The sequence below is a fragment of the Leopardus geoffroyi genome, chromosome D2, assembly GCF_018350155.1.
Source record: "Leopardus geoffroyi isolate Oge1 chromosome D2, O.geoffroyi_Oge1_pat1.0, whole genome shotgun sequence".
NCBI lineage: Eukaryota > Metazoa > Chordata > Mammalia > Carnivora > Felidae > Leopardus > Leopardus geoffroyi.
The window spans coordinates 31,286,766-31,307,546 of NC_059334.1; the positions used below are offsets into that span (position 1 = coordinate 31,286,766).

The 20,781-nt window shown below is 55.2% G+C and overlaps 1 protein-coding gene across 27 annotated transcripts in view; it reads left to right on the forward strand.

Annotated features, from left to right (window-relative positions):
• Positions 1-20,781, forward strand: part of COL13A1 (collagen type XIII alpha 1 chain) — a 148,949-nt gene that overhangs the window by 51,979 nt on the left and 76,189 nt on the right. For 24 of the 27 annotated variants that reach the window (XR_006701506.1, XR_006701508.1, XR_006701507.1 and 21 more), the window contains exons 3-5: positions 11,052-11,059; positions 16,124-16,150; positions 18,910-18,945. Coding sequence is in view for 23 of the 27 variants with exons in the window: in XM_045437663.1 (XP_045293619.1) it covers positions 11,052-11,059; positions 16,124-16,150; positions 18,910-18,945 (71 nt within the window). In the remaining 4 variants the exon portion in view is untranslated. The remainder of the gene's footprint in view (positions 1-11,051; positions 11,060-16,123; positions 16,151-18,909; positions 18,946-20,781) is intronic. The other 3 variants (XM_045437660.1, XM_045437661.1, XM_045437667.1) reach the window with 1 other exon arrangement.

The following is a 20,781-nucleotide window of genomic DNA, read 5'->3' on the forward strand; positions in this document are numbered from 1 at the left end:
TCAACCGACTGAGCCACCCAGGCACTCCTACGGTATATATTTTTAAGTGTGTACAATGTAAAGTAAGGTTTAAGAAAAATGGATATCCAGGGCAGTTAAGTACCTAACTGATTGTTAATTTATCCCAGTCACTGCTCAACATAACCCTGCTTTCCCTCCAGGCCCGAGTAAGGTTCAGCCTTCTAACTCACCTGACATCCGGAGACTGGGGCCTTGGTCATGCTGGTCTTCCGCTCTGGGCTTCCACGCGTGGTAGACGGAGGGCGAGGGATGTAAGCACGCTCGAAGGTGGCATAGCCGAGCCATGCCACACTGGGTTAAAACTCATGCTCAAACACAAGTTCAGTTTCCAGACTCCGTTACGACATCGTGTCTTCACAGCTCCCTAGCTCAGGTGCTAGCCGGCGGACCTACGTGTACTCATTCGTGAATTTGGCAAGGATTTACCAAGCCCACTTTCTGGGCCAGCACTTCTGGGCTGTGGAGTTGGAACGCATCAGGTCTGGAGAGCCCCCCAGAGGGTGTGTGTTGTGAGTTGGCAACTTGAGGACCAAATGCAGCTTCCTTTTTGGCTTGCAGACTAGTTTCTCTCTTTTCTGACGCGAATAGGGGCATATAGAAACCAGAGGATTTTGAATAAAATCTGCAATCTTTCTTGAATATTTTCAAGATCCAATAATAATGAGTCTGCATCCCAACCTGGAGGTATTTGGTTGGAGCTGACGAGTGGTAACTCCATTTTAGGCACGCAGGCTAGCCCTCAGCACTTTGCCGCAGTCTCTATCCTGCCCTATCGCCTGCTTCATTCATTGGTACTTCCTTGGCTCTTTGCAGGCACTGGGGTTTGCAGCATCTAATCTCCCTCAACTCCTCTTGGAGTAGTGGCTAAAAGATAAATGACCACACCCATCAGAAATCTTACGTTCTAGCAGAAAAGACCCCGAAAGGAAAGATAGGGAATTAACATCTGTACATAAAAATGAGAACGACAACTAACTGAATATTTGGAGGGCTTGGGAGAGATCCGAGCGTGGTACCACGGCATGGTGGTCAATCAAAGCCGACTGCTTGGAAGAGGTGATGTGCCCCTGCCCTATTTCTGCTGCCACTTTTGCTGGAGCACCGTTCCTGGCAGGGGAGCACCATTTATTTGTTCAATGGCTGACTTCCTCAGCTTCTCACTTCCTGGGAAGGACCTGAGGTGAGGGATGGGGGTGGGGCAGGAAGTGACTCTCCTTGAGAGATATCTCCAGGTCACTCGGGCCGACGTCACTGCTTCTTGGAGATTCCGTCAAAGGTGACAAGTTCAAGTGAGACTCCAGATCCTTATCAAAATAGAGTCGGGGCGGGGCGGGGGGGGGGGGGAGGGGGTCAGAGCCACTTGATGGGAGCCTCATCCTTGATTCCTTGATTGACCTCCACTCTGACTACCCGGGGGTGATTTGATGGAGAGCCTCTCCCCAACCCCCTGCCCACTGCCCTCATCTGCGCTCAGGCAGCTGGACCCCTCTGCCCTGAGCCTGAGGCTGTTCCGGGAAACCAGCCAGAAAAGAACGCCTGCCGTCCCTCTTCCTGAATCTGCAGAATTGGTCCTGTAATCTCCACCCCCAAGACCTACCCTCCAGATTTCCTTACTCAGGACTTCTGATTCTGACCCCAACTTGGAAGTGTCAGGGGCCCAAGGAAGCAAGAAAATGCGTACGTAATTCGTCCCACTAGTTCAGAGCTGGTGACTTTAACCTGTACTATTTTGGTCAAATGGTCACCCGACTCCATCCTGCTCTGCTTATCTCCACACCCTCTGACCCCTGCCTGTTTGTTCTCCGTGGTTTCCGGGGTTTCGGGGGCTCGTCTGCGAGGCAGTGAGTGCGACCAAGAGACTAACAGCCCGGGCCCTGGAGTCAGCGTGCTGCAGCCTGTGACCCCAAGCAGGAGATACTGTGCCTCAGTGTTCTCGTCTGTAAAATGAGAGTGATGAAGGTGTCCATCTGATAAGGCTTAGTTAGGGTTGAATATCATAATAGCCCTAAAACGTTAAGAACAATGCTTGGCACATGGAAAGAGCTAAGTGGTAGCCATTCTTCAGGCTGGAACGAGAGGAAGGTAGCAGGCCCTTCTGGGATGGGATGCCTTGATTTCAGAACCATAATAATTGCCAGAGCTCTCATCTACTGAGTGCTTACTCCAAGCCAGGAACGCTGCTAAACGCTTTACCAGAAGTCTCTCATTTACTCCTTGAAATCCCATGAGGTTGGCCCTACTGTTATCCGTTTTACAGAAAAGGACACTGGACCTCAGAGAAGTTAAGCAACTTGCTCAAGGTCACCCAGCTCACAAAGAGCACACTTGGGATTTGAGCCAGTGGCCGTTTGTCTCCAAAACCGACGCTCTTACCCACCGTTCTGGGAGGGAGACCAGTTTGATAAGCAAAAGACCCAAGGTGTCAAGTCAGGCTTCTGTTCCATTACTTTTAAGCAAAAGAAGGAACAGTGAAACCATGAGACCATGTGTGAGTGTGGCTGGGCCTAGTTCCCCCTCAGATGCGCAGCGTCTGGGTGGCGCTGGCAATCAGTCCTCAGTGGGAGGGCTCAGGGAGCTGGACTTGAGAGATGACAGTGGTCTGACGTAAGCCCGTGGGTGAGGTCGTGAAGTTCTCAAAGGGACTAGAAACGACCTACTGCCGATTATCTTTCTCTACCGTCTGCCCTTCTGGCCCCATCATCTACGTTCTGTTGACTCTTACTTGCTTCTACAGTTGAAGCAATAAATGCAGAAGTTAAAAAGAAAAGCGTTAGGGGTGCCTGGGTGGCTCAGTCAGTTAAGCATCCGACTTCAGCTCAGGTCATGATCTCGCGGTTCGTGGGTTCGAGCCCCGAGTCGGGCTCTGTCCAGCTCAGAGCCTGGAGCCTGCTTCAGATTCTGTGTCTCCCTCTCTGTGTGCCCCTCCCCCGCTCACGGTCTGTCTCTCAAAAATAAGTAACCATTTAAAAAAATATTTAAAAAAAAGAAAAGAAAAGGATAAAGCCCTTTCCCCAGGAGGTTAAGATAAGACCTACGGAGCCTGTGGCCTGTCCTGGGCCTCTGAGGGAAGCTCCTGTCCTATGTGGGGGCAGGAGGGGGAGTCCTTCACAAGGGTCCTGGCCCCCCCCATGGGGGGTCTGGCCAGGACCGCGACCCCTGGCTGGCCCCCCCCCCCCGTTCCTCTCCTTCCAGCAGTGGCCTGGTGGGGCCCTGCCAGGGGAGCGGTGACGTTTGAGCTGCCCCAAGCAGGGCCTTCCACGGGAACATCGGATACAGTGGCAAGATCCGGTGTCAGGAAGAAGGACCAGGGTCAGAGGTGTGGTGCCTCGGAGGCTTATCCTCCTGCGGGGACCCACATGACACCCCAGGGAAGAAAGTAAGCCCTGGCTTGGGGCTGGGAGTGGAGGCGGAGGGTCTTGTGAGGACCCTGGCCCTGCGGTGCAGGCCGATCCTCACAAGGCCGTGGGCAGCACGTCCCCTGCCTGTACCTTGGTTCGCCACCCAGAAGGGGGCTGCTTTTACCTGCTCCCACCTCTCAGGGGTGTGTGTGTGTGTGTGTGTGTGTGTGTGTGTGTGTGTATCAAAGGAGGAAAGGTGAAACAAGAGCCTGAAGAAGGCAAAATCCAGCCACATAGCACGACGGGCAGGAGCTCCCCAGGGAGTGGGCAACCCAGACCCACAGCACATCTAGGCCTAATCTGGATGGCACTCAAGGCTTAGGGCTGAAGCGGGGGGACAGCGCGGGGGCCCCGGTCTGACTTGGGTTTCTGGGCTCGGTCTCGGAGGTCTGCGGGAGGCAGTAGGTAGGGTGACCGGCAGGCGGCCTGCGCCGGAGGGAGAAGCTGGCCGGAAGCTCAAGCCCGGAGACAGAGTGTCGGGGGGGTGGGGTGGGGGGGGGGGAGTCACTTGGGGTGGGGAGGCATCTCCTGAACTAGAGAGGAAGTCCCCCAAGAACAGCGACAGTGTCTGACTCTGTCAGCTGGCCACGGGGGCACAGCTGGCCACGGGGCTGGCGTTGAGCAGCTGTCTGCGATAACAAACATTTGTGCAGCGAGCATGGTGGGGACGCGGCTCCGTTGAGCCAGGGCATACTTTCCCTTCACCCTCCTCGTACTGCGCTCTGGCTGCCCTCAAGCTTCTGCCTCTGCGGAGGGCGGGAAGACCAACCGGGCCTAACTCAGCCCCTTCCTGCCCTTGCCAAGCCTTCCCGGCGCCCTGCTCTCTCAGGATCCCAGCATCGCAGCTGTGGTTGCACAGTTGTGGACGGGGACACAGGTGTGGCCGGGGGCCAGCTCTGGTCTGAACTGTTGTCCCTCCTGCCTGAGACTGAGCACTGCCCTCTGCCCCTGGGCAGGACCCCACGGCCAGGTCCTCCCTTCTTCTCCTCCCTGCTGCAGCCTGTGGCCACCCTCTCAGCCACCCCCCAGGGCCTTGGGGCTGCTTCCCCGGTGACAGGGGAACAGATCCCCTGTCCCTTGGTGTCCTCGGCTGTGGCTTTCCCCCTTGGCCTATTCATACTGACCCCACCAGAGACATCTTCACAAGGGTCCTGGCCCCAGGGACAGGGGCCCCTCGCCCCTTCCTAGTGCTTGGCCTGGGGTTGGCTTCCCTGCAGACATGGGGCCGTGTGGAGAATGGCAGAGACCTGAGGAAAACAGGGAACACGTTGGGAAGGAGGAAGGGAGAACAAATGTGGGGCACACAACCGAGAGAGTCTGCTACCCAGGTGTGCACTCGGTGTCCAGAAGTGCCAGGCGAGGCGCTGAGCCCCCCCTCGTCCCACCACCCTCTGCCTGTCCCCACGCACTCACCAAAGAAGATGGGAAGGAAGGCCACGAGAGAGCACAGCCTCCAGATCGAAAGGAAGGGTTTGCCAAGGGCAGAGTGTTCCAGAAACCCCTGGAGTTGGCCTGAGGCCCCGCCAGGGACAAAGGCCACTTCCATGGTGTCTGCAGGAAGGTGGCCACGTGAATTGCCCTCTGATAGCTCCAGATGGGGCAGCATTAGGTCCCGGGGCCCAGGGACATCCTGGGGCCAGAGCATGAAGTGAACTGGGGATGGGGGGGGATCTCACTGGCTGCTCCTTTCCCTGCTCAGGCTCCCCACTCCCCAATGCCATTCTAGACAGCTGGATGGGGGTGGGAAAGAGGGCTGCCGTTAATGCTACTCTCTACCCCAAGTGTGCGGCGTGTGTAGGGGTCCTGGAAACCCAGCCTCTCCTCCTCCATCTCGGCTATGCCCCAAGGCTAGACCCAGCTCACCTGAAAAGGCAGGAAAGGACCCTCAGGCTTCTCCTACTTGCCTCCCTGTGTCTCAGCCCCCAGGTGGCTCTAGTTCCAAGATGACTAATAGGTTCCATCTCCCATGCCAGTTCCTGCTGATTTATAGTGGTTGTGTTGGAAAGAATTCCGAAGCCTTGTCAAGGCTCATTGGGGAAAGACTAGCTGTGATTGATTAGCAATGTCTGCAGTGAGTGCGGAAGTAACGCATGTGGCGTGTGTGATTCTAACTGCTGCCCACTCCTCCCAGGACCTGTTACTCTCCACCAGCCCCAACTGGAAAGGTCTGTGGATGTCTTGTGGCCAAGAGATATCATGGGACAGATCTGAGCTGCACCGTGCTGGGAAATGATTAACAGATGGCTCTTGGGGTGGGGGTGGGGGGGTGGGGCTGCTTTGTAGCTTTTGCCAATTTCTGTGGTGTGAATACTCCCATAATGGCCAATTTCCAGCTGCCAATGTGAAGTCCCTGAACAGAGTTGGAAAGAGATGCACACGGCCGGCTCTCACAAGGCCGTAGGATGAGCTGGCTTCAGCACAACCCCGTCTGAGTGGTTGTGTACTTTTTCGAAGAGACGGAAAGCCTCCTTCCTCCCCCTCAAAGCTCTGCCAGTAGTAGGCTGCCGTGGGAATAGCACTGGAGTAGGAGTCGGGATCACTTACCTGCCACCACCCACAGTCAAGTTATGTCCCCTCTGAGCCTCAGCGTCCTCATCTGTAAAATGGGAGCTGGGTTGTGGTAGAGCTCAGTGAGCATGCTCCCAGTCATAAAGTTTGACTTGTCAGACACGCTCCCAGAGCACGGCACCCGGAGCGTCTGCCCAGAAACCTGCCTTGGCCCTCTCTGTCAAGTCCGTGTTCCTGCCGGGGGGCTGTAAAAGGAGACAGCCTTGTTGTTCATTTTGATGTCAGCCTCAAAGGACAGAGGCTGCCTGGAGGGTCCTTCAGTTTCCCTTAACCGGCCATCACGCCCGTCACTGATGAATTTCTCGTAATGGTTTTGGAAGCTACTCGTGTTTCCCTCCTTGGCCACTCCTTAAGACAGAAGGGGCTCCATTTATTTCCCACGCGTGTACCTTCCGCAAGCTTCAGGGACCCCCCGGTCCTGTAAGGCTGCACCAAGCTGTGCTCGTGCTGCGGTGGTGCCGGGAAGATGCCTGTGTGCGAGGGCCAACTCAGGCATGCGTTAGCTCTGGACCGTGAGCATAGGTCTTAAGCTCTTCCTGGGCCACAGCTTTCTCATCTGTAGAATGGGAAGAAGAAGAATAGTATCTATTTCACTGGGTTGTTGGGCGGACTGAGTGCAATAAAATACATAAAGTACTTTGCATAGTGCCAGGCACAGAGTAAATGCTCAATAAATGAATTGTTTGTCCTAACAAGGTCTTGAGTGGAGGTAGAACAGGCCAGCCTTCAGAAGAACGGGATCCCCAAAGCTGGCAAAGCGCCAGGTTGAGGGAAGGCTGCAGCCTCGACATAGGGCCACAGGCGGGACTGTAGGCACACTGGGAGCCCCAAGGCAGGACTGGTCCCTTTAGTCTGGGGCAAGGTTTCTCACCCGCAGCGGAATTGACATTCTTTGCTGTAGGAAGCTGCAGGAGACCAGAAGCAGATTGTTGTAACAATCACAAATGTCTCCAGATATGTCCAACTACCCCCTGGGTGCAAAACTGCCCCCGCTGGAGAAACCCTGCTCCAGCTGGCACGGCATGACCAGCAGGGGTCAGGACCAGGACCTCAGCTGCTGGGAGCACAGCAGTCCCGCAGGATCAGATCACGGCTCATAGGACGTTGAACCTGGGCTCACCCTGTGGCTCTTGGCTTCCCCATCCAGAACCAGGACTGGACCCAGGGTCTGGGCGGGGCCAAACCCTCCGGAAAGGGGGAGGGGGCTTACCCGCCCACATGAGAAAGGTGTGGGGCTGAGGGCCGGGCTGTGCTACCCCTGATGACTTTCGTGACCACTGGCTGGAGAGCACAGGCTTCTGGGTAAGAGAGACCTGGTTCAAATCTAGGCTCTGCTGGACAGAAATTAAACCTAACACACACACACACACACACACACACACACACACCCCAGACACCGCAAGGAGACCACCTTAGGCACCACAGCAGGCACTCAGTAAATGTTGTCGACTGATTAAATGAATGGATCCTGTGGCAAACCTCTGTCCTGAAATCCTTGTGTACATTTTCTCTTGTCTGGAATTTTGCCAGCTTTCTAACACAGGAAAGTGTTGACTTCTCAAGGGGAGGAAATGAGTGATTCATCTCCATATCACTAGAGCTTAGCCTGGGGCCTGGTGGATATTAGGTGCTTAGCTAATGAAGTTTTCCTTCCTCAAAGGGTGATGACTATGCCTTCTCTTTCTGGACAGAGCCACAGCCTGACACAGCAAATGACACATGGCAGGCAACTGTCAAATGTTTGTTGAATGAATGAATGAATGAATGAATGAATGAATATACAAAAAATGGTTGAAGAAAGGCATGACCTAGAACACTACCCCAGGATTCTTCTTAGAAGTTCATTGCTACGGGTCCATTCAAGAGGAGCATTGCTGTTTACTTGAAGTAGGTCAGCCGTACCCTGGAGAGGACAGCAGTGTCTTCACAGAGGTGGTGGGTGACAGAAATCAGGCGGGGGGAGGAGGGTCTCAGGCAGAACCTCTGCCGTGGACCTACCCTGGGAACCTCACCACAGGCTGCTGGGCTCACCCCAGGACCTTGGCACAATCTTCATAATCCTCCCTGCTGCAAAAGGCCCAGGGATGGAGTCAGGTGATTTCCCCCTCCCTCCGGCTGTGGTAGTGTGAGCGTGGGATTTATCAGGAAGACCCCTGGCTGGGGAGTCAGGAGACCTGGGTTCTGGCCCCATCCCGATCATCTACCCACACAGTGACTGCATGGTCACTACCCTCCCTGGGCCTCTGTTTTTCCATCTGTACAATGAGGACTTGGGGTTGCCTTGGGGTGACCCTGTCCTCTGGTGCCTGGCCGTGGAACAGGTCAGTCAGCATCGGTGTTACTGAGGAATGGCCAAGCGGCCACCTGGGAGGCCCATCTATACCCGCAAGGCACTGCTGGATCTCGCAAAGCCGTAGGCTCCCAAGCCACCTTCTGACTGCTGGGCACCGAATAGATCACTCGCGGAAGCTGCTGCTCTGAAATCCAGTGCTGGCGGGGGCAGGGCCGCAGTGAGGTTTTCCAAGGGCCTGAAGAGTTCAGGGGAAACACTTAAGGATCGTCACTGACCGGAGAAACATGTCATTTTTATACAACTCCCCTAACGTCTTTCCCTTCCTAAGGTACAGGATCGAGAATGACAAACCTGGGTTCTTCCCATTCCTGAAGCCTCGGGTGGGGGAGTGGTGGCCTGGAAGAGATTGACCCAGCCAGCTTCCCTTGCATAACAAAAAGGAGCCCAAAACAGAGAGATGGGAGGCTCTAAAGAGGGGAGACAGAGGCTGAAAAGCTGGGCATGCGGCTGAGGGAGAGGTGTGGAGAGGGGCACTGTAGTGAAGGGCCTGGGTGGAGTAGCTCTGACTTGCTGTGACTCAGTTTCTTTATCTGCCAAGTGGGCGTAATAGAACCTTCTCCATAATGGGGAACACTTAGAATTGTGCCTGGCACCGAGGGAGGACCATGGAGGCGTGTGCCGTGATGATGGCAGTGAGGATGATATAAAAACTCCTGGGGCGCCTGGGTGGCTCAGTCGGTTGAGCGTCCGGCTTCTGCTCAGGTCACCATCTCACGGTTTGTGAGTTCGAGCCCCGTGTCGGGCTCTGTGCTGACAGCTCAGAGCCTAGAGCTTGCTTCGAATTCTGTGTCTCCCTCTCTCTCTGCTCCTCCCCACTTGTGCTCTGTCTCTCTCTCTCCTTCAAAAATAAATAAAAACACTAAAAAAATAAATAAATTAAATAAATAAATAAATAAATATTCCTGAAATCTTTTCTTTTTTAATTTTTTTTTTAATGTTTGCTTATTTTGGGGAGAGAGAGACACACACACAGAGTGTGAGCAGGGGAGGGGCAGAGAGAGGGAGACACAGAATCCAAAGCAGGCTCCACGTGCTGAGCTGTCAGCACAGGGCCCGACGCGGGGCTCAGACTCATGAACCATGAGATCGTGACCTGAGCCAAAGTCAGACACTTAACTGACTGAGCCACCCAGGCGCCCCCAAAACTCGCGGAATCTTTAATAGAATTTCTATCGCTCCGGGGTGGACCCAACAAATGGCTCTCCCGGGAGCTGGCTGAGTGCCAGCCTCATCGGGCCCGCCTCATGGGGCATACACATGCAGCAGAAAGCCTGCTAGCAGCGGGCTGGGCCTTGGCCGGAGACTGCAGCGCTGGGAGCTGGGGCCCTGTCAGGCCCGGAGGGTGCGGGGCATCTGCCCTCCATGTGGCTAAACCATCCCCAAATTGCCGTGTACTGAACTTTGTCACCAGCCTGCTTCTCATGAGAATGCTTCCCCCAGCCGGGAGGCACGGACTTTCCAGCTGGGCTGGCCCCTCTGGCAAACTGCACTCCGGGGATATTTTCAGATTCTGGGTGACATTCCCCTGCCCCTCTGCCTAATAGGTCCCAGACGCTCCCCTCCTCCCTCAACCTCCCTCCCTCTCGCTGTTCTCAACCACCCCGGCCTGCCTTGGGCCTCTCCGCCCGGTCACTACTCCTCTTGACTTATTATTTTCCTAATTTAAAACATTTTGTTCCCCCTTAACGGGATGGCTTGACAGGGGCCAGCATGAAAGAGGCTGTTTCCTCCTGGCCGGACGGAGAGGCAGGCAGATGAAGGCAGAGAGAAGGAAGCCGGCTTTGGGAATGTGAGGAGCAAGGGGAAACTTAAGGAGTCTTTCTTGGCCGAGCATAAAAGACGCAACAGAGTAGCAGCTGTGTTAACGTGGCCAGGTCGCTAGGGGCCCGGCGGACACACCAGGCCCAGCTGCGGATCCCACCGGCCCTGGGGGTCTCATGACTCATGTTCGGCAGACATGCTTTTAGCTCCCTAACTTGCTGCTGCCTCTTCCCCACCTTCCCTCCGCACCCATCCTGCCCCCTCTGTGAATTTGCAATTCTTGGCTGGCATGGGCTATTGCTGAGGCGGGGGGAGGGGGGCGGACAGGAGAAGGAGACAAGAGATAAGTGCAGAGGGAGGGAGACCCCTGGGCACAGGAGGTCGGGGAGGAGGAGGGAGCGGGCAGCAGACCCAGGAGGGTAGAAACGCCTGACTCACCCGCTTAACAGAAACCAGGCCAGAGGGACATCAGGCAGGGAACCTAGCGAGAAATGTCGTTCGCCCCTGCTGCTTCCTGCTTGTTTTCCCTTGCATTTCATGGGAGCGTGGAGAGGACAAGGAGCCTGCTAATAACCATCATCTCGTGAGGTTCTGTCGCACAGCTGGCCTTTGGCCGTGTTGCCTTGGTGCCCGCGGCCCTGTGTCCTGGAAAGCAGCCGCGTACCCAGGTTGGGGCGGGAAGCGAGAGGGGACTATTCTCGGGAAGTTAGGGCCCCAGCCGGGCTGCGCCTGGGGCCCAGACCTCTGGATTTCTCATCCAATAATGCAAATATGGAGATGAAATAAAGGGGGAAGAGATTATATCGGTGAAAGTGGGCCAGGAAAATACAAACTCCAAAGACCAGATGGAATCCCCTCGGCCGAAGAATTTTTGGATGCTGCTTCTAAGGCAGCTCTGCCTGTCCTTCCAGCAGTGACACTGACCCTGGCCTTTTCTCTGTCTCTTTCAGGACCTCCTGTAAGTAACTCCAGCCGCCGCCCGGTCTTGCACATCTGAAAGGCCCTGCTCCCTGCTGGTAACCCGGGCCCCGGGTGGGGGAACGGACAGCCGGCCCCACTCTCTTCCAGGGGCGCCCCTGGACCTTCCTCTGCAGAAGCCTGCGGGGTCCCTCCAGAATGTTGACACAGGGAAGGAGGCCGCCATTTTGCCTTCCAACCACTTCTGCACCTCTCAGGGCGAGACAATGGCGGCTCCGGGGGCAAAGTAGGTCCCAATTTCAATCTGAAAGGCTGGCTTGCCCCATTGTCAGCCCAGCTCCTTTGTCCCCAGAAGAAGCAACTGGACTCAAAGAAGCTCCGGGTATTAGCAAGAAGAAAGAGATAATCTCTTCTCAGTTCTGGTCCTTGAAAGGTCTCCTGGCCTTTCGGGAAACAGGCCAGCGCGTGGCTCTGAGCGTGGACTTCTCCTGAGGACGTGCTGTCCACGCTGCTGTGTGGCAGCTCCATTCTGGCCCACTTACCTTGGGCGGGTGGTCGTGGCTGTTGGTGGTGGTGTTTTGATGTAGGGGATCAATTTCAGTGGGCTGGGTTGGGAGACAATACCAGTTGCAGCTTGTCAGGCTTCTTCCCCTGGCGTCGCCCTAAGGCCCAGGGCGGGGCAAGGGAGCCCAGTCATTTCCAGAGAACCTGAGAAGAGCCCAAAGAGACTGGCTCCCCGAAGTAATGGATCCAGAGAATAGGAGCACGTCTGCTTTGAGGGCAGCATCTGATACCTGGACAAAAGGCCCAGAGGTTGCCGGGGGAGCTGGGGATTGGAGTGGAAAGGGCGGAGCCCTCACATCAGATCTTTGTCAAGGTTCCCGAAAGCTGCTCTCTGCTCACCCTTCCTCAGAGCAGCCACTGCCACACCGGTTTCCCTCTCGGTCTGTCCTGCGAGAGCGGCCGGCCCGATTTGCCGTAAGACCATTATTTGCTATTCCGTCGGGTCCCGAAAGGCACATTGAACCCGCGCTGACGGCCCTGCCCCGCTCTCTGACTGCCGGGTTACAGAGGGAGGAAAATCGTGTCAGTCTCTGAAAGCAGGGGGATGATTTATCGTGGCATGTTTTAGATGTCAGATCTCAATTCCTGTCATCAATCTTCCAAAATAAACTCCACCATAGGAAACTTCAACAGACCACCTGCTGGAAATGGGCTGCTTTCCCCCCTCTTCTTTTTGACGAAGCCAAAAAGAGTCCTCACTTCCCCCACTCCTCGGGCCTCCCCGCCCCACACCCGGCCCCACGGCTGGGCTGACCTGCCAGTGGCAGCTCCGGGTCCCTGCCCTCACCAGAAATGCTGCTTTCTGAGAGCCCCTGCCGGCCTCGCCCCCAGACCGTTCCCAGCCAGAGCAGGTGCTCCCACCCCCGGGGGGTCTGCACAGTGTCTGTGTGTATCTTAGACCTTCACTCAACTCTGGTTGAAACCACAAGGAGGAAATGGGAAGCTGGCCAGGGTGGGAATCGCCTCCTAGCCCTGTTCTGTCTGCTTCCTGCAAAGGAAGAATCCTGTTGAGGAAGGCAAGAGATAGGGAGATAGATGGCAGCTGGTCACAAACCTGTCCCCACCCTCTGAGTGTCTCTTTGGAACCCCCTCCTGGGTTGCTCTGGACTCCAGTTGGAAGACCCAGGCTCCTGTGGGCACGGGATGGCCAGTGCCCGGAGAACACAACCACGGAGGATGGATTTAAGTAGCAGCAGGAGTCACTTACTTGGTAGAAACCTTGTAGTTACCGCTACTCCACTCCTTGTGTCCATGGCAGACATTGCTAATCAATCAGGAGGCTTTTTAACATAATGCTTGACTCAGTCACTACCAATTCACTGGAGTCTGCACTCAAGCTGACACCTGCTGGCCATGCCTGCTGTGGATTTCAGAGAGAACTTCTTAATGGAGGCTGTGAGATCAAAACAGATGACAGAGGGAAGTAGGGAGGTGTCTTTCTCCAGAGAAATACAGGGAAATATGTGATGGCCAGCTGCTACCCTGACTGAAGGTGATCCTTGCTGAAATACTAGCTGACACCTAGTACACGTTTGTAAGGAGGCAGCCTAATATAGTGATTACAAGCATGGACTGTGGCACCAGACTGCCTGGGTCCAAATCCTGGCTCTTCTAATCGTGTAACCTCGGGCAAATGGGGATAATAATAGTATGTGACTCTTCTAGGAATTGTGAGGAATATATATGTAATTGTATGCGCGCGCATGTGTGTGTGTGTGTGTGTGTGTGTGTGTGTATTTTCTTCCAGTTAGAATATATTAACACATTTAAATCCTTGGTGATCCACAAAGATTCCAATAAGCTGTTAATTTTAAGGGGGAAATGATTATTCTGTGAGCTTTCATAATTTATTTATTATTTCATACATTTCCACCCACCTTATTCTAAAAACTATTTCAGGGTGATTTACAAACTAGACACGGAAATAGTGGAGGAGGGTGGAGAGCAGAGGCAGGAAAGCAAAAGGATCCAGAGCTGAGGCCACCACAATACCCTGGGCAGGACGAGCCGCTGACTTGGCTTCGGGCTTCCTGGTGCTCAGAGCAAAGAGGAAAGCAGGGGTGTGGAAGGCACACGGGGGAAACACAGCTTTTCCTGGTACTGAGACCCAAGAGAAGTCCCTTCCGTGTGCAAACGAGGTAGGAGAAGTAGGTAGTTGGGACACAGGAGTCGTAGGTGAAAGTGGTAGGTCCCTTCTGTCCCTGTTTGGGGTAGATCGTGAGGTTGGAAACCGTCGGCCCATTGCCTCCCCTGGGGTGTGAGGCGGCGACTGCCCGGCTTCTTGTGACGTCAGGCCCAGGCAGTGCAGAAGTGACAGGAAGAGGGTATGGGCTCAGGGCTAAAAGCCCTGGGGTGAGGAGGACATTTGGCAGCTGAGCTGTGGGCCCGGGAAAGAAGGAGGCTGAGTTCCCAGGTTTGGAGCATCGCCCGCAGGTTCATTCATTCACCAAGAACTCGGCACTCCTCGAGGCACTAGAGACACATCCGTGAACAAAACAGAAAAATCCCAGCCTCGGGAGCTTATGTTTTTTTTTTTTTTTTTTAATTTTTTTTTAACGTTTATTTATTTTTGAGACAGAGAGAGACAGAGCATGAACAGGGGAGGGGCAGAGAGAGAGGGAGACACAGAATCGGAAACAGGCTCCAGGCTCTGAGCCGTCAGCCCAGAGCCCGACGCGGGGCTCGAACTCACGGACCGTGAGATCGTGACCTGAGCCGAAGTCGGACGCTTAACCGACCGAGCCACCCAGGCGCCCCGGGAGCTTATGTTTTAGTGCCGTGGGGGCAAAATCAAGCGCAGTGAACACATGGGGACAGGCCCTGCGCCCGTGCGTGCCGTTACCCAGCATTCCCCAGGGACTCCCTGACTGGGCCCCACCTTGGTTCTCTAGGAGGGAGTCACTGCCCCACCGCCTCCGGGATGTCCTCAGGAGCAAGGGCCGGAGCAGGTGACTTGCTCCCAGTGCTGCCTGGGTTTGTCCGAGCCGTGCCGCAGAAGGATTCGTCTTCCAGTGAGCACCCTGAGACCCACCCCTGGTCATGCTTTGGGTTTTGCGCGAAGAGCAGGATGTCTAGAAGGAGAGAACCCACATCTGGTAGCTAAGTCTCAGCAGGAAGAAACCGAGGCCAGCTCCACGTACCTCCTGCCCGTGCTCTTCTCTAATTGTCGTAATCGCCAGCATTTATTTAGCACTGTTGTGTGCCAGCCCCTGTGCTATACATACATCATCTCATTTAATCCTAAAAAGTAGCTACAATTGTTCTCCCATTTACAAGATGAGGAAACTGAGATCCAGGGAGGCCCGGCAGCTCGCTTATGGCACCGACCGCGACGTGGCAGAACCGGGATTTGAGCACAGACAGGCTGACTCTGGAACCCGTGTTTGTGACTCAGTCCTATTGTCTCTGTTACCGTCTCTCCTGGACTCCGTGTCCCAGCCATGCCAGGGCCGCCTTTCAGTTCCAGAAGCCCTCTCCAGGTGTTTCCTTCCCTTTACAAGGTGCTACGTGATGCCCCCAGACAGCTACTTGAGCAGTTTCTCTGCCACCCTCTTGTAGCAGACCCATCTGGAAGCTGAGTGCCAGAACAAAAAAGACATGATTTTCTTGGAATTTGCTTCGTTCCTGAGCTCTGCATATTGCTACTATGGCAATTATTAGCACTAATATACATGTTGCCGAATGTCTCCCGCTTTTCAGTGGGATTTCGGATCTATTACGTGGAGCCTTTAGTCTGTGCCCCGAATTGTGCTAGACAGGAGCACTAGGAAAATAGGAATAAAGGGTTTGAGAAGGACACTGATGTGGTCCGTGAGGACAGGCTCCTGGAGCCACACGGGGTCCCATGTATGAGGGGGACCAGGTTCCTGCCTCACGCCCTGCCCCGGCTCATCATGGAGAGGTCTGATGCTGGTTGGAGGCATCAGAGGAAGGAAGTCCTGCCTCCTCCGCCATCCCAACAGAGGGGAAGAGGCCCCCCGGGGTGCCGCCCCCTCTCCCACCCCCTCGCTCCCTGGTCATGCTCCCTGGAGCCAGAAGATGCATCTCCTGGTGGACCGGCTTCGTCAGAGCAGGCATCTGACTTCTTCTGTGTGGTAGAACGGGGAAGAACGAGCCCCGACCCCTTCGGGCCCTTTCCCAGGCCAGAGCCGGCACGCAGGCCTGGCCGACAGCATATTGCACTGACTGAGACCAAAAGGCTCAAAGGAAGGGGATGTGGTGGTGAGGCCCACAGCCTTAATGATCCTTGAGTGATGAGAGGCAGAGACACGGGAGGTGACATTCGTGTCTTTCTTTTCCTTGCACCTACCCTGGGCCTGGAGGAGACCTCTATGAATGAGTGAATGAGTGAATGAATGAATACTAGAACTGAAAGGAAGCTTAGTAATCAAGGCCCTACCTTCATTTTGTTCATAAAATAACAGAGGTTCCTAGAGCACGAGTGACGTCAAGGTCACACAGCTGGCTGGGCAGGGTGGAATGCTTAGGTAATTACCATCCCTTGACCTTTGTAAACTCACTCTTTCCCGCTTTATTTCAGGGTCCCGCTGGAAGACCCGGCCTCCCAGTAAGTAGTTTGCATTTCTTCCTTCCTTTGTCTCTCTCGCCTGCTCTCCTCCACTAAGGGCTGGCTAGGTTGGGTGGCTGCTTTCCTCCAGGCGTATCTGGGTGAGAGGCCTCTGTCCAGTACCTCTAACCTCGAAAACTTCTCCTGGGGCCCCAAGCAGGCAGATGACAGCATGAAGGCCCTTCTAAGGCTGGACCTGACCTCTAGACTGAAGGCCCGCTAAGGGGGTGCTGGAAGGGGAGGCAGCTCACTGGCCTTACTGGGTATCCTACATACCAGCTTAGCTTAAGGCCGCTGTCTCTCCTTTGTCCTATGACCTCTGGTAAGAGTAGACTCAAAAACTTTGTTTCCCCTCCCCGCCAGTTACCATTTCTGAATGCTAGAGAGGTTGTGCCAAGGAACCCTGGGGACTTTGGAATAAAAGGGGAAGAAATACTAATAGCCCTCTCTCACTGAGATCCTAATACATGCCAGGCACTATGCTAATCACTCTTCATATATTTGATTCGGTCAACGACTCAGTGAAATGGCTATTATTATACCCATTTTATAGCTGAGGAAACTGAGACCCAGAGAGGTAAAATACCTTGTCCAGTTGTCCAAGCTTCAGTGGAGACATGTGGGGGGGCCCATGTTATCACACACCATTTCATACCTGTTTCCCGTAGTCTCTGCTTGACGTTTGAGAACAATCTTTGAAGTCTTCACAGACATTGCTCTGTGCAATGTAGCTTGGGGCAAAGATGCGTTGAGTACTAGATATCATGGGGCCTCAGATGTCTGGTGAGTCAGGCAAGATGCTGGAGCCAGGCAGAGGGCCAAGGTGGGGTATGGAGGGTGAGCGAGGGCTGGCACCGGGCTGCCCTCTCTCCCTTGCGCCGGGGGCCGCATCCGTTGGAGTCCAGACCCTCCTGTGCATCCAAGTTTCTCCTCTTTTAGGCATGAATTATGCTGTAGCCTCTTGATAATCTAGCAGCTTCTAGGATTCATGTCCAGCAGTGACTTTCTTAATGAAATGCATGTGGGAGAGTGTTCGGCCTTGAAAATGGAAACTCTCCCAGTTAAGTGTGAGCCCCGGAGCAAAGAAGGACGGGTCAGTCGGTCCCATGAAACCCAAGGAGGGGAAAAATCAGATGACTGGGGAGAACGTGGGCAGACTTTGTTTTTTCTGACAACTTCCACCTTTAAAAAGCATTTGGGGGCAGTTCACAGAGCAGGGGCTGCTTCACAGAGTTCCCAGTCTCTGGCCCTTCCATGCCTGTCCCTAACCCGAGCATTTTATGGCCAGGACTGCAAAGAACATTAGTTTTAAAAAAGAAACAAAAAGAAACCAGTACACACGTCCTGCAATATCACTCAAAAGCCCAAGAGTGAGTGGGCCGTGGGGGGTGGCACAGCCAGTGTCCAGCAGGCCCTGGTGTCCTCAGCAGGAAGGGCGGGCCACTCGTCCACGGAGGGAACCTGGGAACGACCCACGAAAAGATTTGCTGCTCCCAGCCCCTTGTCAAATGCAAACAGTGTGATGTACCGACACGCTTATAAAATTCCCTTGCCCGCGGCCATGCTGGGCTCACTAGCTGTAGACTCCGTTTATGCGACACTCACCAGGTGCCATGTCCTGGGAGAAGGCTTTCCCGGGACCCCATTTCATGGCGTCCTCCCAGCAGCCCCGTGAGAGAGAGACACGGGTGCTCAAGGAGGCTACAAAAACAGATCCAGGCTTATAACCGACACTGCTGCCCCACCACTCTTGCAAAGGGTGAAAGTTTTACTGGAGACCCCGTTGGCCTGTGTGTGTGACAAGGACCTGACTTCAGAGCCGCATGCTGTTCTCTGTGCGTCCACACACATCTTGAGATGCTAGCTGTCCCTCAAGGCATTTTGCCTCGGTGGGGTCAGCAGATGCAGCATCACCCCAGAAATGCCCACCCCCTTCAAGGAAGCCGCAAGCCCAGCTGTCTCCTGCCTAGGAAGCCGGGGCAGACACCATCTAATTGTTGGCCCCCGTTGCTTTCCGTCCTTCCGGACTCGTAGCAAACCGCAGGCCCCGCCCCAGATTTCATGATGTCTTCACACATGCGACTGCAAAAAAAATATTTTCTAGCAAGAAGGAGAGGAACAAAACTTACTAAGCAGATTTCCAGAGTGAGAAGATGTAACCCCTGGCTACAAAACACAGTGGTTCCCTCCGAGCAGCTCACATCTGTGATGCAGGCACATCCCCATGGCTCACCGTCCTTCCCGTCCCTGCTGGGGGTGCGGGAAGGGCATGGAGAAGGGCTCCTTCGTAACCTTCTCAGACAGAGCGCCTGGGGAGGAGCCGGGGGACATGGGCACTGCGCCCCAGCTCTAGCACAGATAAACCTGTCACGTGGGGCCACCACTTACCCTACTCTGGGCCTTGGAGTTGAACTGGTCAAGGATATGGCCCATCCTGGCCATAGCTGGAAGAGATTGTGACAGCAGAAGTCTAAGAGAGGAAGGGCCTTAGACCCCTTATGAAACACATAGGGAAACGGAGGCTCAGGCCAGGGACCAGACTCCTGCATTAGTGCACTTTCCACAGCACCGTGCCCGATGGGGTGGCTGCTTGCCCAACAGTCCTTGGGGGCTGAATGGGCAACTTCACCCACATGACCCCTGGCCATCACCCCAGTTGCCTATGTAAAGCAGGTCTGGGGTGCACAGCTGGCCCACGGGGTCCTTTATATGCTGGCCCGGCTCCAGCCACATCTAATTATTTCTGCCTCCTTTGTCAGGGGGACAAAGGTGCCATTGGGATTCCTGGACGTGTGGTGAGTTGGCGCATTCGTACCTGCTTGGGTGGCCATTGCTTGCTTCTTCATGCTGGCCTGTCCTCCAAACCATGGCAGTGTCCCCAGCCCCAAGGAGGGGGTCAGGCCTCTGTCTCCCCCTACCCAGGTCTGCTTCAGAGAGGGACAGCAGGGAAGAAGGGAAGAAGTTTTATTCTAGTCCTTCAGACCTTGCAGTCTGACTTTCCTGAGGGCTCCCAGGGCAAAGGAAAAACCCAAGAAATTGCACCGATCAGGTTCTTGGTCCATCGCCTCCTGGGTGACAGGATGAGGCCCAAGCCCCTCTTGACATCAGGAGGACTCTCACCCACGCCAACCCCCACCCCCGAGGCTCCCCAGAGGCTCCACCCCCCCCCCCCCCCCCCCCCCAGCAAGAGCAGCAGAAAATGGTGAGAAACGCGGCCCGAGATGCCCCACGGAAGCCGCTGTGGAGCTGGCTTCCTGAGGCACCTTCCCTAGACAGAGACTAGAAGCCGGCGGGGACAGTGTCTCCAAATCCTCACAGGGAGGCTGGGAGTTAAACGCTGAATGTTTCCTGCTGAACCCTTAGGTGAAGAAAGGGAAACAAGAATGTCCGGCAGGGAAGGTATAGAGCTGAGGAATGGGAAGGCCAGCACTAGGCCGCGGGTCCCAGCACCAGGGCCGTCCTTGCTGGCTTCTAGAGGCCAGGAAGGGCAGCTGAGGCACCGCGGGCGGCCCAACGTAGTGATGGCCACATGCTGGCCTCACCGCCACCCAACGAGTCTAGAACATACGTGCCCAAGCTACTCTCCCGGCCTACCCCCGACTCCCCACCAGCCATCAGCCCCGACGTCCACCCTGACTCCCCCGTGCCCCCTGACTACCCCCCCGCCATCCTTCCGAGCCACTCACATGCCTTGCCTTGTAACCTCACCTCCTCACCGGCTTGGCCTTAGGCTTCGTTGTGGCCTACTTGTGCCTGGCGTGAGCTCAGAGAAAAGGCGGCCACATCACAGCTAACACCCGAGAGCGCTCACTGAGTGCTGGGCGTTGTTGTGCTGAGAGCCTCACCACATTAGCGGGCCCCACAGGCGCTGCCTGAGGCAGGCACGATTTCCACCCCCATTTTTCAGATGAGAAAATCCACGCTCAGATGTTAAGTGTCTTTTGCAAGCTCCCGCCCGGCCCTGTCCCTCTGCTTCAGTTCTCTACCTCCAAACCCTGCCCCCTGCCCCTCTCCGAGCTGTCACCGAGGCAGGGAAGGAACAGCCAGCCAGCCTTTCTCCGGAGCTCGCCGTGCGTGGGCCTGGGCCGGCACATTCTCCACCATAGCCCTGCAAGAACCCGTTTTATTGATAAGCATGTTGAGTCTCGGTTTACCCAGGATCGGGGAGGAGCTGGGGTTTGTACCCAAGCTGACTGTCAGATGCCACAATCCTCGCTCCTAACAGGCAGGTTTCAGGGGTCTCTACGCCAAGTGCCCCTGCCAGCCTGCAGGGGGCGACTGCAAAACGCAAAGTCCTGCCCTGCTTCTGCCCTCCTCCTTGGGCCCTTGTGGACACGTGCCCCCAGGAAGTGTCCATCCGAGCCTAGTTCTGATCCTCCGTGGTGGGGGCAGAAGGGAGGGCCCCAGGAGGTCTCCCCATTTCTTTCTACACAAGGCTATTTTCCAAGCCAGTTGGGGGCTTTCGTGCCACTTGTGCTACTTAAATGTGACAGTGGACCCATTTGGCTGCCCAGCAGGCGTCCTAACCTGAGCCCCCTGATAAGGACTAGGGGCGGCCAGTGGGCGTGAAATGCTTGAGCTGCTCCCAGGGTTCCACAGAGCTGGCGTCACTGGCTTGAGTGGATTGGAGC